The 20,000-nt window shown below is 40.5% G+C and overlaps 1 protein-coding gene across 1 annotated transcript in view; it reads left to right on the plus strand.

Moving 5' to 3' along the window:
• Positions 1–20,000, plus strand: part of nid2a (nidogen 2a (osteonidogen)) — a gene marked incomplete at both ends in the record, with an annotated part of 69,549 nt that overhangs the window by 22,575 nt on the left and 26,974 nt on the right. Inside the window, 8 exon segments of the mRNA XM_084330158.1 lie at positions 1–139; positions 2,514–2,634; positions 8,731–8,770; positions 9,349–9,458; positions 13,624–13,703; positions 13,705–13,791; positions 14,984–15,095; positions 19,545–19,745. The exon segment at positions 1–139 is cut by the window's left edge and continues 173 nt beyond it. Of these exon segments, the coding sequence (XP_084186284.1) occupies positions 1–139; positions 2,514–2,634; positions 8,731–8,770; positions 9,349–9,458; positions 13,624–13,703; positions 13,705–13,791; positions 14,984–15,095; positions 19,545–19,745 (890 nt within the window).

Below are 20,000 nucleotides of genomic sequence, written 5' to 3' on the forward strand. Positions count from 1 at the left end.
CCGTGGCCCCGCCCCCTCAGTGGACGGAGACTCCGTGGCGACCAGCAACAACAATGAGCCCCGTCTCCCCACAGAGACACGCCCCCCCACAGAGACACGCCCCCCCACGGACGGAGGCGACACAAAACGGGCCCCACAGGTAAAAAGTGCACATGTAACGGAGGTCCGTGAGTAATGATATCCACAGTCACGATGGACGTGTGCTGTGAAGTGACTGTGGCAGTACGCGGTACTGCGAGTTAAGGCGAGACACTACAGGTGAATAGGTTAAAGATTTTTAACTAATAGATATCACAATGAAACTTCCCCAGTTGATTACTTATATTAAGACAAGACTTTTTTGTATTACACGTTTTCTGAAATTGTATGTTTAAATATGCAAATGAGGCATGATCTACTTAAATATGCAATAATTTGCATATAATTCCAGGACAGAAATCTGAACATTGGATAAAGCCATTTTCAAAATTATAGTTTCATTTTGTTGACATATTAGAGCCAAAGGTTATTACAGAGGGGATTTTGGATATATCTTTTTATCACTCCATAAATCAGAAAATACTCCATTCAGTCCATTTTTATGGTAGAATTCCATATTTCGCCATGTTTTTAGGAATAAAATGTGATATAAATCAGAGTATGAATGCGATATCAACAAACCCTTCTGTAAATACCTTCAGAACATAGATATGAATAGAACTGGAAGGTTTGGTGTATGTGAGTGTTACTGAAGTGGAGATTTTTGGCTCAGAGTATGAGGAAAAACTCTAAAACTCATTTTGGGAAAACACCTTTAAAGTTCTGTATTGTAAAATGCCATACTTTTTTTTTTTAAACAGATATTTACAAACACAATACTTAATCAAACAATTAGTAATAGACAACCTAAACACATGCCTGATAACTGAATAATAATGATAATGATGTTATTGAACTGAACAGAACTACACACAGGCTACAAACAGTGTAGTACAGTGTAGTACCCCCCTAATAGGCAAACAAATATTTGAATAGATATCACTATGAAACTTTCCCAGTTTGTTATGTACATATAAACTAAGAAAAAATATATTGCAAGTTTTCAGAATTTTATGTTTATATATGCAAATGAGCCACTTTCCCATTAAATATGTGCACATTTATGGATGCAATAAGGCAAAATGAAGTAAAATAAACAACTAAATGTGTGTTATTGACGTTTTATTGTCACTAGTTTCATAGAAGACATGTTTAGGAAGCAAAATATAACAAAATCTCAAAAACAACAAAAAAAAGTATATTTGCCTATTCACCTGCAGTGTCTCCCCTTAAACTCACTTCCCCTTAAAAGACACATAGACACGTTACCAAGCAGTGAATTCACCTCTTGGTATAGCGGTCTATGCTGTCGCCTGCGGCGCGGCCGACCCGGGTTCGGAACTCCCTCGCGGCATTGAATTTTAAAGGAAAACTCCAACATTTTGGGAAATTAGCTTATTTGCCATCTACCATGGAGTTAGACAAGAAGATACATACCCTTTTTCTTCTCTGTGCATGCAGTAGGAGTAGGAAGACATGCACCGTTAGCCTAGCTTAGCGTCAGTCACTGGAAGTAGGTTCCTCCATTAGCCTAGTTCCCAACGTCTTCCTACTCCTACTGCATGCACAGAGAAGAAAAAGGTACGTATCTTCTGTCTAACTCCAGGGTAGATGGCAAATAAGCTCATTTCCCCAAATGTTGGAGTTTTCCTTTAACACAATGCAGAAGGATTAACATACACTCGGTCACACACACATATTACTTCAGGCAGAAAGTACACAAATACTACTTCAGGCAAAGAGTGCACAAATATTTCCTCAGGTACAAAGTACACAGATATTACTTCAGGCAGAAAGAACACAAATACTACTCTTCCGGTAGAAGTAATAATAGTAGTAATACTACCTACTCACTGTACTCCTGACATGACTTATAATCATGAGACCTACTCACTCTACTTGTTGTTAGGACTAGGGAAGTTCGATATTGGCTTTTTTACCGATATCCGATATACCGATATTGTCCAACTCTTAATTTTCTATACCGATATCAACCGATACCGATATATGCAGGCCCCCCCCCCCCCCCCCCCCCCCCCCCAAAACGGAATAATTTCAGGTAATTAACATTACATATCTCTTGTCGTGGAATTAACACAACATTATGCATACTTTTGACAATAAATTAAATAAGAATTTGTTCTTACTTGCTTGCCTGGTTAAATAAAGGTTAAATAATGTAAAAATGTAAAAAAAAAAAAATTTTAAACCGATACTGATAATTTCCGATTTACATTTTAATGTCAATATCGGTAGGCTGATAATATCGGACATCCCTAATTAGAACCAATAAGCACTTCTACATACGGTTACTACTTATTTAAGTAGTGTGATTATATAACTACGGTGTGTGTGTGTGTGTGTGTGTGTGTGTGTGTGTGTGTGTGTGTGTGTGTGTGTGTGTGTGTGTGTGTGTGTGTGTGTGTTAACTCCAGCCCCCTCTAGAGGTGTTGGATGTCTACCCCCCACAGAGGAGCAACCCCCCAGCCCCCCCCCTCTCTCCAGGGGTTCATGTCGTCAGCATAGAGGAGGACGACGTCGATTTTGACACAGGAGGTACGATCTGTGGTGCCTGTGTGTGTGTGTGTGTGTATGTGTGTGTGTGTGTGTGTGTGTGTGTGTGTGTGTGTGTGTGTGTGTGTGTGTGTGTGTGTGTGTGTGTGTGTGTGTGTGTGTGTGTGTGTGTGTGTGAGTGAAAGACATATTGTATGTGTATATATATGTCAAGGGTGGGCGATGCAGTATATAATCACTATCTACATTCTACACTGTAAAAAAGAAAACTGTAAAAAAAAACTGTAAATGTCTGGCAGCAACGGTTGCCAAATACTTACTGTCAAATTACAGTAAAATCAAATACATTTACAGATTACAACCTTTATTTAATGGTTAATAATTTGATAAAAGGTAATTTACTGTATTGTTATGGCATTTACACTTAAAGTAGAAAAACAAAAGTAATCTGTATAAAATAACACAGTGAATTTCCCGTGGAAAAAACATTAATTTTTTTACAGTGTAGATAAACGTACTCAAAACAATAAATAATCAATAGAATCAATACTTACAGTAACATTAGAGAACAAATTAAGAGAATAGTCAGTTACCCCACAACTTCATAACGTCTAATTGTTCTTCCTTTATAAATGTTCTTGAACTGAAAGATATTTCTACAGCTCTTTAAATTATTCTGTAGAGAATTCCACCGTTTTACGGCTCATACTGAAATGCACATCTGCTTTAAAGTCAGTCATCAGTCCTACATACTGATGCTTTAAAGTAGTCTACATACTGATGCTTTAAAGTAGTCTACATACTGATGCTTTAAAGTAGTCCTACATACTGGTGCTTTAAGTAGTCCTACATACTGATGCTTTAAAGTAGTCCTACATACTGGTGCTTTAAAGTAGTCCTACATACTGATGCTTTAAAGTAGTCCTACATACTGGTGCTTTAAAGTAGTCCTACATACTGATGCTTTAAAGTAGTCCTACATACTGGTGCTTTAAAGTAGTCCTACATACTGATGCTTTAAAGTAGTCCTACATACTGATGCTTTAAAGTAGTCCTACATACTGATGCTTTAAAGTCATCCTACATACTGGTGCTTTAAAGTAGTCCTACATACCGATGCTTTAAAGTGGTCCTACATACTGATGCTTTAAAGTAGTCCTACATACTGATGCTTTAAAGTAGTCCTACATACTGGTGCTTTAAAGTAGTCCTACATACTGATGCTTTAAAGTCGTCCTACATACTGATGCTTTAAAGTCATCCTACATACTGGTGCTTTAAAGTAGTCCTACATACTGATGCTTTAAAGTCGTCCTACATACTGATGCTTTAAAGTCATCCTACATACTGGTGCTTTAAAGTAGTCCTACATACTGATGCTTTAAAGTAGTCCTACATACTGGTGCTTTAAAGTAGTCCTACATACTGGTGCTTTAAAGTAGTCCTACATACTGATGCTTTAAAGTAGTCCTACATACTGATGCTTTAAAGTCACGTCATACATCTGTGCTTTAAAGTAGTCCTACATACTGATGCTTTAAGTCATCCTACATACTGATGCTTTAAAGTAGTCCTACATACTGATGCTTTAAAGTCATCCTACATACTGATGCTTAAAGTAGTCCTACATACTGATGCTTTAAAGTCATCCTACATACTGGTGCTTTAAAGTAGTCCTACATACTGATGCTTTAAAGTCATCCTACATACTGATGCTTTAAAGTAGTCCTACATACTGATGCTTTAAAGTCATCCTACATACTGGTGCTTTAAAGTAGTCCTACATACTGATGCTTTAAAGTCGTCCTACATACTGATGCTTTAAAGTAGTCCTACATACTGATGCTTTAAAGTAGTCCTACATACTGGTGCTTTAAAGTAGTCCTACATACTGATGCTTTAAAGTAGTCCTACATACTGATGCTTTAAAGTAGTCCTACATACTGGTGCTTTAAAGTAGTCCTACATACTGATGCTTTAAAGTAGTCCTACATACTGGTGCTTTAAGTAGTCCTACATACTGATGCTTTAAAGTAGTCCTACATAGTAGGTGCTGTTGTGGAATATTTTAAATCAGCCATGACAGTGAACTGTTAGAAATTCAGATGAGTCAAATTGTATAAAAAATAGAACATAGTTTATTATCTGTTTCTATGGCCACAGAAAGAGTATGATCAGTTTATAATCAAGAGAGGCACTGACCAGAACGTGACAGCGAGCTCTGGTCAGACTTACAGTAAATACATAATTGACATGACGTACATAAGATGACCAGATATGACAAGAAAGCCCAAAGATGAGAAAATGAAAACAAAAGATGGGTTTAGGGCTTTGTCGTGTCTCACACAAGAGCTAAGATGAACGAGAAAAGAACCGTGGGCGTCTCATATCTATGTCAAACTGTTCTGGGCCTTGAGGGTTGTTTTAAGAAACACGTCAGACTAGTGTCTAGCTGTATTTACTAGTTAAACTATATGAACTAGTCAAGGCTGTACAGAGAATATGTATTTAAACAGAGCTATGGACATTTCCAAGACAGTGCTTAGAATTAAATGTCCTTATATGGTCCTCGGAGCTAAAGCCAAGCAACTTCTGCTTCCTGGCAAAACCCTTTTTTAGTAACAACTTTAGTAAACAAGACATTACAACATTAGACCTCTCTGCTGGCCCCGCTGCTTGTCTGACCAGGTGCTCTGGACCTTATACACCAGTGGTTCTCAAACTACAGGTCGCGACCCAAATTGGGCCCATTGGCAAGTAAAAGATTTTTTTTTTTTTTTTAAGTATTTTTTATTTTATTTTTTATGTTCTGGCAACATATTTTGGCTAAATATGCCTCGTTTTATAAATGTGTATTGATAACATAGTGCTGTAAATAAAATGTTCTAATAAATATGCATGATCAAGTTCAACAACGTGCGCTTTTATTTTGATATTCCTTAATGCCACGTGAAATGACACGACACATTATTAAGTGTGGGGTCCCCAATTTTTTTTCCTAAATAAAATGGGGTCGTGGTGTGAAAACGTTTGAGATCCCCTGTCCTACACCGTGTACATACATCCGATTTGCACTATTACTCAGTTGTACTAATTTGTATAATTCATATCCAGTTTAATCACTTGTACATTGTATATTACTATTGCAATTGACCACTTGTTACATTTGCACTCTGGTTGGATGCCAAACATATTTTCGTTGTGCTATATTTGTGCTGTAGAGTGAAAATACATTTGAATCTAATCTAATCTAAACTAATATAATAATCTAATCTAAGCTAACTGGACTTCTGACAGCGCACTTGAATGAGGACGTTTGCTCCTCTCGAGAGTCGGATCACACGCGTGTGGCCTCAGATCACACGCGCGGCCTCTCATCCTGACATGACTTGATGTTTTCAAAACAGGCGTCTGGTGTCGGGATGCGTCTGAACTAAATGATGCTCCTTAATGTCCATATCATCACATACAATGTGTGTTGTGAGAGAGAGAGAGAGAGAGAGAGAGAGAGAGAGAGAGAGAGAGAGAGATAAATATATCTATATATAGAGAGAGAGATGGAGATATATATATTAGGGATGTCCGATAATATCGGCCGATATCGGCAGTAAAATGTGATATCGGAAAATATCAATATTTTTTTATATATCATATATCAATATATCATATATATTATATATATAATATTTATATATATATATATATATATATATATATATATATATATATATATATATATATATATATATGTAATATATATATATCAATATATATATATATATATTTTTTTTAACATTTATTTAACCTTTATTTACCCAGGCAAGCAAGTAAGAACCAATTCTTATTTTATTTATTGTCAAAAGTATGCATGTTGGTTTAATTCAATAACAAGAGATATGTAATGTTAATTTTAACTTTTTTAATTATCATATTTTGCACAGATAATGCTTACATTTAGAAAGCCTTCTGAATGCATCCAGTGAAATTATTAGTTACCTGAAATTATTCAGTTTTTTTGGGGGGAAACCCTGCATATATCGGTATCGGTTGATATCGGTATCGGAAATTAAGAGTTGGACAATATCGGAATATCGGTATCGGTAAAAAAGCCAATATCGAGCATCCCTAATATATATATATATATATATATATTTCCGCGCCGTTAACATGGCAGCGGTGATACACGTATACGTCTGTCTCAAGACTTAGTCCTGCATGTATCAACAAATGCGCATGTTGGTGTGAAATTGTGTGCCATTATTACTACCAACTGTAATAATTGTGGAATATTACTATAATGAGCTGTATGAGTATGAACCAAGCATCTCACTGTAATGTACCTGTACTTTATACGTGACAATAAACTACTACTACTAGGGGAGAACGGGGATAGTTGTCACACTTTTTACTCTAGTGTGAATTGCTCATCATCAAAACATCTTTCAATAGTCATTCCTACATTAAATTGAAGCTTAAGATGTTGGCTTGAAATGTGTATCCCTCTCATTTTCCAACGTATTGTAACAAAGAGTTAATCGCCTATCAAAGACACTCTGACACATTGTGACAACCAACCCCATCATGGGGATGGTTGTCACACACTATGGGGTTGGTTGTCACACCATGTGTTTTAATGGGAAGAATCTTAAAAAGAAGACAAGAAGGCAGAACTCAATTTGAAAGTTTAATTGCGTTGACAAGTTGACAACTACATAACTTAATGCATCTTAACATGAACATAAACAGGAAACACATCTTTAGGCCATCCTATATAACAAAATAAGAACACAATAAATCGGCCTAACAATAATAGCCTACACAACATGTGACAACCAACCCCAAATAAAATGTGACGACCAACCCCAACTGGAATGTCTTGATAGCATCAAGGCTAACAGCCATCTAACAACTAGTTAGCTAGCTAACAACAATCTAAACTATAGCTATCCCTTCACACCTTTTAAGGGTAATAATTGTTTCATTATAAACCAATTGTGTAAAAGCCTAGAAGAAAAATACTGAGGAGCGGAATATTTACAAATGGACATGAAAAACACAAAAAGTCCTCTCACCTCAAATTCAGCTGTTTCACTCCAAAGATGACAATGTACTGTTTCACTCCAAAGATGACAATGTAGGTGAACTCTGACCCCAATTCTGGACATTTAAATACCAAAATATGGGAGACAGGACCCTCTGGTGGTGAAATATAATGAATGTGACAACCTACCCGTGTGACAACGTCCCCCGTTCTCCCCTACTATATATATATATATAGAGAGAGAGAGAGAGAGAGAGAGAGAGAGAGAGAGAGAGAGAGAGAGAGAGAGGAGAGAGAGAGAGAGAGAGAGATAGAGAGAGACAGAGGATGAGAGAGACAGAGAGGATGAGAGTGAGAGAGATAGAGAGATGTATATATATAGAGTGAGATATAGAGAAAAATATAGAGAACGAGATGAGAGAGAGATAGAGAGAGAGAAATATTGATTATAGAGAGAGATAGAAATAGAGATATAGAGAGAGAAAGAGGGAGAGAGAGATTGAGAAAGAGAGAGAGAGAAGGAGAGAGAAAGAGAGAAAGGGGGAGAGAGAGAGAGAGAGATTGAGAAAGAGGGAGGGAGGGAGAGAGAGATTGAGAAAGAGAGAGGGAGGGAGAGAGAGAGAGAGAGGGGCTCCACTGTTGAATTAGGGAATGTACAGAGCCAAAAATGAAGAGGGATTGAAAGAGAAACACACACACACACACACACACACACACACACACACACACACACACACACACACACACACACACACACACACACACACACACACACACACACACACACACACACACACACACTCACACATTCTTCTAGTAGGGCTGGTACCAGCTGGTTTCTGTCCAGCTGTTCATCTTGACAAGTATGTGTGGGAGGATTGTGTGTCCGTGTGTGTGTGTGTGTGTGTGTGTGTGTGTGTGTGTGTGTGTGTGTGTGTGTGTCTGTCATTTGAAAGCACACTGCATATCTGTGTATGTGTGTGTTTGACTATCTCTCTCTCTCTCTCTCTCTCTCTCTCTCTCTCTCTCTCTCTCTCTCTCTCTCTCTCTCTCTCTCTCTCTCTCTCTCTCCTCTCCCTCTCTGTTTCTGTCTCTAGTGATCCAGTACAGTACAGATAATAAGGAGACATGTGCAAGGTATGTAGAATACAACCTACATACAACCCTGACAACAAATACACATACATATTAAATTACAATAAATATATAAGATATACTGTATAACAAACATACAATAATTAAGTTACAATATGATAAATATAATATAATGATTCCTGGTTCGATTCCCGCTCCTCCCGGGCAGCGTGTCGAAGTGTCCTTGAGCAAGACACTTAACCCCCTAATTGCTCCCGATGTGCAGGTCGGCACCTTGCATGGTCGCCTCCGCCGTCGGTGTGTGAATGTGTGAGTGAGCGGGTAAAATGTGAGGAACAAATTGTAAAGCGCTTTGGATAAAAGCTGCTATATAAATGCACCATTTACCATATAACAAATCGACAAGAATTACGTTAAATATGATAAATATATATATAACAAATATACAATAATTAAGTTACAATACAATACATCTATATAACAAATATACAATAATTCATTCTCTCCTTCTCTCTCTCTCTCTCTCTCTCTCTCTCTCTCTCTCTCTCTCTCTCTCTCTCTCTCTCTCTCTCTCTCTCTCTCTCTCTCTCTCTCTCTCTCTCTCTCTCTCTCTCTCTCAGGTTCCAGCAGCAGTGTTCCCTTAATGCAATGTGTTCAGATTACGCCACAGGCTTCTGCTGCCACTGCCTCTCTGGTTTCTATGGCAACGGACGCTACTGCCTGCCCGACGGTTAGCACACACACACACACACACACACACACGCACGCACACACGCACACACACACACGCGCACAGGTGATTAAGCGAATGACTCCACTAACGAGGCTAAGTTAGATCACTGTGTTCACATCAACCCAGACAAACCGGGGTTTCATTCAAACCTTTATTTAAACTCGAAAGGCAACGGAGGTTTCCCCTCATTGACAGTCACGTCGAGTGTACACACAGAGTTAAGCCAAAAAAAGGCCAGAACAATTATACAAGTAAGGATATAACAATCAATTAAAACATGTACAACCTGAGTGACAAAGGTTGGAGATCAAGGTTTTAAACTCAGCAACAGAGAGAGGGGAGAATCTCAAGCTTTAAAGGACTGTCGGAGTTCATTCTAGGGGCATAATAATCATTTACCCTGTTCAGAGCAAACTCGAGGGACCTTAAGGCACCAGCCTGTCAATAGAACGGGTTCCATAGGTGCCAACATGTAATTCCAATAATGATTTAGTATAAGGAGGTAGCTTACCAATAAGGGCCACAAAAATGAACAAATACCAGTGTTTGTTGCGCCTCTCCATCAGTGAGGACCAACCAACCTTCTCATAAAGTGATGAGTGTCATATCTATCATTATTAGTGATGAATCTGAGGGCAGAGTGACGGACAGAGTCCAATGATTTAAGGGTTGAGGGCGCAGCAGGCCTATAAATTACATCACCATCGTCCAGGAGTGATAGAAAACTGCCTCGACAACTCTCTTCCTGCTAATCAAAGGAAAGCTGCTTCTGTTTCTGCACAGGAAGCCAATTTCCTGTCGCAACTCGGAGGCAAGGTTGTCCACATGGAATTTAAATGTAAATTTCTCATCGAGCCATACCATATTTATACACCAAGTTATTTATAATCAGTGACTCTCTCAATGCTAGAACCACTTATGGTAGATCATGTGTGTAAACCATCATATTTAATGTTTTTGGCTCTAGAAAACAGCATATTTATTAGTTTAGCATTTAGTTTGACTAGCATTAAGAACCAATTTAAGTTTAATAAGAGCTTCCTGGAGGGTAATACATGAAAGTTGTAAGTTCTCAATACTGCGAAAACACAATATCATTCATATAAATAGTGAAGAGGACAGGACCTAGAATTGAACCCTGTGGCACACCTTTAGTTATTGAAAAAAATTTCGATTGGGCATAACCCGACTTTACACACTGACGTCTCCTTGATTTTGGAACCAATCACATGCATTTCTATCCAAACCAATAGTAGCTAATCTTTTTAAGAGTAAATGGTGATCGACTGTATCAAAAGCTTTTGACGGATCAATAAAGAGGGCAGCACAGTGTTTCCGCTTGTCTAAAGCTGAAATGATGTCATTAGTAACCAAAGAGATGGCTGATAATGTGCTATGATTGGCTCTGAACCCGGATTGGTGTGGGCTTAGTTACACAGTGATTTGAGAGAAAGGACTTGATTGAAAGTTGATTATTCACTAAAGACTCCAAGGCTTCCGCTAAGCTGGGTAACTTGGAGACAGGACGGTAGTTATTTAAATCATCTCTAACACCACCGTTATGTAACGGGACCACATGGTCAGACTTCCTGACACTAGGAAATCTTCCTGTCGAGATAGAAAGATTAAAAAAAAATCATGTGTCAATTGCTCTGTAATTAAAGGAGCGGCCAGTTTTAGAAAAAAAAAAAGTCCGAATTATCCTCACCAGTAGAGGCCCTGGGATCTATGGATTGGAGAGTGTCTAATAGTTCATAGTGTGAAAAGGGACTAAAGGAGAATTGAGGGCTGTGATCCACGGAACTCACGCAACGACAGGAAGAAGTCCGCTATAATTCTCTTATCAAACAGGTTCCCAGCAACTGCAAAGTGTTTAGTTAGTAAATGCAAGACTAATTTAGTTTTGGCTGGAAATGACACAATCGTCAACACTTATAGGAGCGGGTAGTGAATTAGAGGTCTTGTTTTTCCTTTAAGTTAACTGCCTTCCAAAACTGAGTCGGGTTTGTGTCGGAACCGGTAATTAAATCTACAGTAGTAATCAGATTTTGACTTTCTCATAGCTGTGGTACATCTGTTTCTGAGCTGTTTAAAGGCTAGCCAGTGGTGAACGCACCATGACACTAAGCCAAGCAGGTGTGAACGCACTCTCAGACTAAACCAGACAGGTGTGAACGCACCATGACACGTCCACACTAAACCAGACAGGTGTGTGAACGCACCATGACACTAAACCAGACAGGTGTGTGAACGCACCATGACACTAAACCAGACAGGTGTGTGAACGCACCATGACACTAAACCAGACAGGTGTGTGAACGCACCATGACACTAAACCAGACAGGTGTGTGAACGCACCATGACACTAAACCAGACAGGTGTGTGAACGCACCATGACACTAAACCAGACAGGTGTGTGAACGCACCATGACACTAAACCAGACAGGTGTGTGAACGCACCATGACACTAAACCAGACAGGTGTGTGAACGCACCATGACACTAAACCAGACAGGTGTGTGAACGCACCATGACACTGAACCAGACAGGTGTGTGAACGCACCATGACACTAAACCAGACAGGTGTGTGAACGCACCATGACACTGAACCAGACAGGTGTGTGAACGCACCATGACACTAAACCAGACAGGTGTGTGAACGCACCATGACACTAAACCAGACAGGTGTGTGAACGCACCATGACACTGAACCAGACAGGTGTGTGAACGCACCATGACACGTTCACACTAAACCAGACAGGTGTGTGAACGCACCATGACACTAAACCAGACAGGTGTGTGAACGCACCATGACACGTTCACACTAAACCAGACAGGTGTGTGAACGCACCATGACACTAAACCAGACAGGTGTGTGAACGCACCATGACCCTAAACCAGACAGGTGTGTGAACGCACCATGACCCTAAACCAGACAGGTGTGTGAACGCACCATGACACTAAACCAAACAGGTGTGTGAACGCACCATGACACTGAACCAGACAGGTGTGTGAACGCACCATGACACTGAACCAGACAGGTGTGTGAACGCACCATGACACTGAACCAGACAGGTGTGTGAACGCACCATGACACTAAACCAGACATATTATTCATGACGTAAAAAGTAAGTATTGAGTAATAATAATAATAATAATAATAATAATAATAATAATAATAATAATAATAATAATAATAAACTTTATTTGTATAGCACTTTTCATACAGAAATTGCAGTTCAAAGTGCATCACAGAAGAAAAATATACAGGCATAAGTGAGCATAAAAAAGAGAGAGAGGTATAGCAAGGTAAGGTAAATCAGTGTTTCACATTAGGATCTAGCATCCCAATAGGCCTCTCTGTTTACGGTTTCATTCAGTAAAACAATTATCAAATAGGAGCGGCTGGGTGGCGCAGCAGACACTGCGCTCGTCACCAACGCAAGAGACACCGGGTTCAAATCCGGCTGTCGGCGTTTCCTCCGGCTTGGGCCAGCCGTCATACTGGCTCAATTGGCAGAGTCAGCGGGTGGAAGTCGATGGGTGGTGATCTGGACGTTGTGGACAGCGACTCCTACAGGTCGGTTGGGGGACGCCTGCACAGCAGAGACAGGAAATGGCGGGGGGCAGTGTGAGCCTCCCACACGTTACACCTCGCCAATGAGGGTCCGCGCTGGCAGGTGAAAAGATGTGACAGGCTGCCTCCTCGTGTACCGGAGGGGACGTGTGATGCAAGGCTTCTATCCTCCCTACGACCGACCTGTGGGGGGCATATGCGAGCAACGTTCAAGACAGGGGAGGGGAGAAGTGGAAAACAGCGAAAAATAGAAAATAAGGAGAAAAAGTGGATTAAAAAAAAAGATAATAATCAAATAGAATAGACAGAGTAGTCGGACGTCACTGCCAGGATTAATGGTGGGGTGGGGGGGGGGGGCGTGCGTTTTGTCTTAGTGGTACAATTCTCACACGGACAGTCCCCTGAGTCCCCCCCCCCCCCAACCAGAGAACACGACAGTCCCCTGAGTCCCCCCCCCCAACCAGAGAACACGACAGTCCCTGAGTCCCCCCCCCACCCAACCAGAGAACACGACAGTCCCTGAGTCCCCCCACCCAACCAGAGAAATGATGAGGGACTAACCTGCTTTACCCTGCTCCTCCACCAGGGGCGCCCCAGCGGGTCAGCGGTAAGGTGAGCGGCGTGGTGACGGTGGGTTCGACTCCGGTGGAGCTGAACAACATCGACCTCCACGCCTACATTGGAGCTGAACAACATCGACCTCCACGCCTACATCGTGGTGGGAGACGGCAGGGCCTACACCGCCATCAGCCAGGTAGCCATTCATTTTCTCTATCTTGTGGTAAACGAAAACTATAGTCTACACCCCAGCGGTTCTCAAACGATGGGTGAACTTGCGACTCAAAGTGGGGTCGTGGGTAGGTGACAGTGCATTGGCACGTTTTTTTTTGGCAACATATTTTGGCTAAATATTCCCTCGTTTTATAAATGTGTATTGATAGCATAGTTCTGTAATTCAATTTTCGAAATAAATATGCGTGATCAAGTTCAACAACGTGTGCTTTTATTTTGATATTCCTTAGTTCCACGTGGAAATGACATTATTAAGTGTGGGGTCGCCAAAAAAAATCCTAAATAAAATGGGGTCGTGGTATGAAAGAGTTTGAGAACCCCTGGTCTACCCATATAATAACTCTGTATGATAGCATGTACAATAATGCTGTACCTTATATATTTACCATATTTATATGTATCCACATACATACTGTGAATAACGTCTGTATATACCTGCATATATTCCTGTTTACATAGCTATAGATACCATAAATCTCTGCATAGCCCTTACCTACTCTTTCTAGTTACACTGCTACCATAGTGTCTTTATACCTGTATCACTGTACATATTAATACTACAACTGTACATACATCTGATTAGCACTATTACTCAGTAGTACTCATTTATATATTTTATATCCAGTTTAATCACCTGTACATTGTATGTTACACTTTACTGTTACATTTGCACTCTGGATAGATGCCAAATTTATTTTGGTTGTACTGCACTTGTACTGTATAATGACAATAAATTAGAATATAATCTAATGTAATTTAATCTAAAAGATGTTGGCATCTAACCAGACTGCAAATGTAACAGTAAAGTGGAATGACAATGTACAAGTGATGTGATATATATGTGAAATGTGATATATATATATATAAATGAATACTACGGAGTAATAATGCAAATCTGATGTATGTACAGTGTTATAGAATTATTATGTACAGTGATACAGGTATAAATACACTATGGTAGTAGCCATACTGGCCAGTGGTGATATAAGAGTAGATAAAGGATATATATATATACACAGTATATAAAGTTATGTAAAATATATTATTGACGACGTAAAAAGTACTGAATACAATGTTCACTGCGTGAAACACACTGACCACCTCGTCTCTGAAGTGATTGGTCCATCTTTCTAATCTTTGATGTGATTGGTCAGGTTCCCGATCCAGTGGGCTGGGCTCTGATGCCGGTTGCACCAATAGGAGAGCTGTTCGGGTGGCTGTTTGCGTTGGAGTTACCCAATAGTCAAGCAGGATTCAAGATCACTGGTAAACTAAACACTACGTGTGTGTGTGTGTGTGTGTGTGTGTGTGTGTGTGTGTGTGTGTGTGTGTGTGTGTGTGTGTGTGTGTGTGTGTGTGTGTGTGTGTGTGTGTGTGTGTGTGTGTGTGTGTGTGTGTGTGTGTGTGTGTGTGTGTGTGTGTGTGTGTGTGTGTGTGTGTGTGTGAGTGTGTAGCCAGCTGTGTTGTCTCCAGGGATGTGATGCGATTGCAGCCCCCCGCCCACACTAGCCCCCCCTAATGGGAGACAGCTGTGTGTGTGTGTGCGTGTGTGTGTGACGTGCGTGTGTGCGTGTGTGTGTGTGCGTGTGTGTGTGTTTGTGTGTGTGTGTGTATGTGTCCTGAGGGAAGGGACATACAAACTCCTACACTATAAGCGAGGGCTTAGACAGATGAAGGAAGACCTGGACAGATGAAAATGGATTCAACAAAGTGAATTGTTTAGCTGCATAAAGTACTTCTATTCTATTCTATTTGAACACATAAAGGCAGCTTTGATCTCTCTAATGGAGACAAATGGATTATATATATATTCCCATGACCCCAAACTGCTCTAAGGTCTAAGTCTCTACTGTTCAGGAAAACTGATGATCTAAGTCTCTACTGTTCAGTAAACTGACGATCTAACTCTCTACTGTTCAGTAAACTGACGATCTAACTCTCTACTGTTCAGTAAACTGACGATCTAACTCTCTACTGTTCAGTAAACTGACGATCTAACTCTCTACTGTTCAGTAAACTGACGATCTAACTCTACTGTTCAGTAAACTGACGATCTAACTCTCTACTGTTCAGTAAACTGACGATCTAACTCTCTACTGTTCAGTAAACTGACGATCTAACTCTCTACTGTTCAGTAAACTGACGATCTAACTCTCTACTGTTCAGTAAACTGACGATCTAACTCTCTACTGTTCAGTAAACTGACGATCTAACTCTCTACTGTTCAGTAAACTGACGATCTAACTCTCTACTGTTCAGTAAACTGACGATCTAACTCTCTACTGTTCAGTAAACTGACGATCTAACTCTCTACTGTTCAATAACAGATTGAGATTGAGATTCAGAGTTTTATTTGCCACATGGGAATATTCGTACAGTTTTCATACAAAAACATAAATCCAGTTCTACCACATGGGCAAAAAGGAGCAGGAAGAAGAATACATCTTATAATTAGCTGCCCCCTATTCCTGAACTAAACAAGTAACACTTGATGTTCGGCATACAACCTAATTTACACAAAATAATAATACAATATACAAAGAAACAAACAATTCACAGATTAAACAAGAAAAGAAAACGAGAAAAAAAACTCACTATTCACATTCACATATGTGATAAATGACTAAATATTTTATCTTTATAATTCTTTTTGAATTGACAAATATTATGACACCCCTTATTATAAGATCACTATGGAGAGAATTCCACAACGTTACACCAATAACCGAAGGACACATCTGGCCAGACGGGCCGGTTCCGACAGTTTCGGACTGTCGTGTCGTGTCGTTCCGTGAGACCGTGGCACTGAGCAGGGAGCTGCCAACCTCTTCCAGAGAGCCTTGGAGTGAGACGTTTAGAAGGTTGCGCTGATCGTTCCACTCCTCGGGCCCGGAGCAGACAGACGAGCGCTTGTTCTGCGGAAGCACCTCACTGGAACCTCTTTCTTTTGAGTAAAGTAAAACAACAGTTTCCCTCTTCTTCTCTCCTGCCGCCGGCCATGCTTTGTCTTTAGAGGACATCCTGTTGGCTGCAAAACAGACTTGAGTGACACACACACACACACGCACGCACACACACACACACACACACACACACACACACACACACACACACACACACACACACGCACGCACGCACACACACACACACACACACACACACACACACACACACACACACACACACGCACGCACGCACGCACGCACACACACACACACACACACACACACACACACACACACACACACACACACACACACACACACACACACACACGCACGCACGCACGCACACACACATACACACACTATACACACGCACCCTACAGATGATTACCGTGCAAATGCATGCAGCAGTTATCCATTTGGGGAATCAGACAGTTTTATATAACGTTACCTGCTCTAAACTACATCAAACAACACTAGTAAAGGCGGTCGGGTGGCGTAGCGGAGATTGCGCTCGTCACCAATGCAAGAGGCTGCGGTCTCGACTCCCGGAGTCAGCATTGCCCTGCGGCTTGGGCCGATCGTCATACTAACTCGTTTGGCTGAGTTAGCGGGAGGGAAGTCGAGGGTGGTAATCTGGCGTTGTGGACAGCGACGCCTACAGGTCAGGTCTGGGCGCCTGCTCAGCGAAAGGCAGGAAATGGTGAAGGCAGCGTGTCCTCCCACGCGTTACGCTTCACCAATGAGAGTCCTCGCTGCCAGGTGAAAAGAGAGCCACTGGCTGTCGCCGCATGTGTCGGAGGAAGCATGTGGTGGACTTCAGGGTTCCCTTGTACCGACCAGTAGGGGGAAAATGCGCACAACAACCAGGTAGGGGAGGGGGGGAATTGGCATAATGACTAAATTGGGATGGGGAGAAAAATTGAAAATCAGGTGGAGAAAAAGAGGATAAAAAAACAACAACAATAGTAATAGTCTTACCTGCTCTAAACTACATCAAACAACAGTAGTAATAGTCTTACCTGCTCTAAACTACATAAAACAACACTAGTAATAGTCTTACCTGCTCTAAACTACATCAAACAACAGTAGTAATAGTCTTACCTGCTCTAAACTACATCAAACAACAATAGTAATAGTCTTACCTGCTCTAAACTACATCAAACAACAGTAGTAATAGTCTTACCTGCTCTAAACTACATCAAACAACAGTAGTAATAGTCTTACCTGCTCTAAACTACATCAAACAACAGTAGTAATAGTCTTACCTGCTCTAAACTACATCAAACAACAGTAGTAATAGTCTTACCTGCTCTAAACTACATCAAACAACAGTAGTAATAGTCTTACCTGCTATAAACTACATCAAACAACAGTAGTAATAGTCTTACCTGCTCTAAACTACATCAAACAACAGTAGTAATAGTCTTACCTGCTATAAACTACATCAAACAACAGTAGTAATAGTCTTACCTGCTCTAAACTACATCAAACAACAGTAGTAATAGTCTTACCTGCTCTAAACTACATCAAACAACAGTAGTAATAGTCTTACCTGCTCTAAACTACATCAAACAACAATAGTAATAGTCTTACCTGCTCTAAACTACATCAAACAACAGTAGTAATAGTCTTACTTGCTCTAAACTACTAATAGTCATCAGGCAGGTTTATCTGCTCTAAACTACATCAAACAACAGTATTAATTAGGGGTGTAACGGTAGGTTACACCCCTAATTAGGTTGTTTTCTTTAATTGAATGGTGTTGTAGGAGACACGTGCACTCACCAGGTCATGTTGAGGTCAGTGGGTCAGACACACGTCTGGATGACAGCTTAGAATGATCTTGAAAATAAAACAAAATGCTTTTTTTTCTTTTTGAGCCTGAGAAATGGGATGTGTGGCGTGAGAGAGTGCGAAGGGAGTCTCACATTGAGAGCATGAGAGTTGGCAACTCTGCTGTTCACATTGTTGGCCTGAGTGAGAGCACACTCTGCCTGCAGCGCCAACACAAACACCTGTCGTTAGCTAACAGTCAATGGTTAGCTAGTTATCTATCAGTTTATGGTTAGCTAGTTAGCTATCAGTTTATGGTTAGCTAGTTGGATATTAGTCTATGGTTAGCTTGTTAGCTATCAGTCTATGGTTAGCTAGTTAGCTATCAGTTTATGGTTAGCTAGTTGGGTATTAGTCTATGGTTAGCTTGTTAGCTATCAGTCTATGGTTAGCTAGTTATCTATCAGTTTATGGTTAGCTAGTTAGCTATCAGTTTATGGTTAGCTAGTTAGCTATCATTCTATGGTTAGCTAGTTAGCTATCAGTCTATGGTTAGCTAGTTAGCTATCAGTCTATGGTTAGCTAGTTAGCTATCATTCTATGGTTAGCTAGTTAGCTATCAGTTTATGGTTAGCTAGTTAGCTATCAGTCTATGGTTAGCTAGTTAGCTATCAGTATATGGTTAACTAGTTAGCTATCAGTCTATGGTTAGCTAGTTAGCTATCAGTCTATGGCTAACTAGTTAGCTATCATTCTATGGTTAGCTAGTTAGCTATCAGTCTATGGTTAGCTAGTTAGCTATCAGTCTATGGTTAGCTAGTTAGCTATCAGTCTATGGTTAACTAGTTAGCTATCAGTCTATGGTTAACTAGTTAGCTATCAGTTAACAGTTTTAATTGTATTGTTATCTATGGTTAGCTAGTTATCTACTTACAGAGACAGATAAATGATTGATTGATTGATTGATTGAGTGTTTATATGTATTAATAACTAGGTGCTGAGTTTGTTCGTCATGCGGAGGTGACCTTTCACCCCGGCAACGAGCGCCTCTCGATCATCCAGACGGCGCGGGGCCTCGACGACCACAACCACCTCACCGTGGACACCGCTCTCAGCGGCAACGTGCCCTTCATCCCCCCCGGTGCCACCATCACCATGGAACCCTTCAAGGAGACCTACCAGTACTACCCCTCAAGTAAAAAGACCTACCCAGTGATTCCCGCTGCATGTTAAAGGGGAACTATTTTACTATTTCTTTCACTATTTGGGCACTTTTACACAATTCCTGTGAGTCTATGGAACACCTCTGTAATTTTTTTATTTTTTTTAATTCATTGTTTTGTATTTCTAATCAAGTCCTCAAAAACAGCATTTTTCTACATCAAAATCTTAAGCCGTTTTGAGCCTGGGCTCCAACCACGGTGGGAACTGTGTGGAGTGTGTGTGAGTC

Source organism: Notolepis coatsorum (genome assembly GCF_963971535.1).
Source record: "Notolepis coatsorum genome assembly, chromosome: 1".
Taxonomy (NCBI): domain Eukaryota; kingdom Metazoa; phylum Chordata; class Actinopteri; order Aulopiformes; family Paralepididae; genus Notolepis; species Notolepis coatsorum.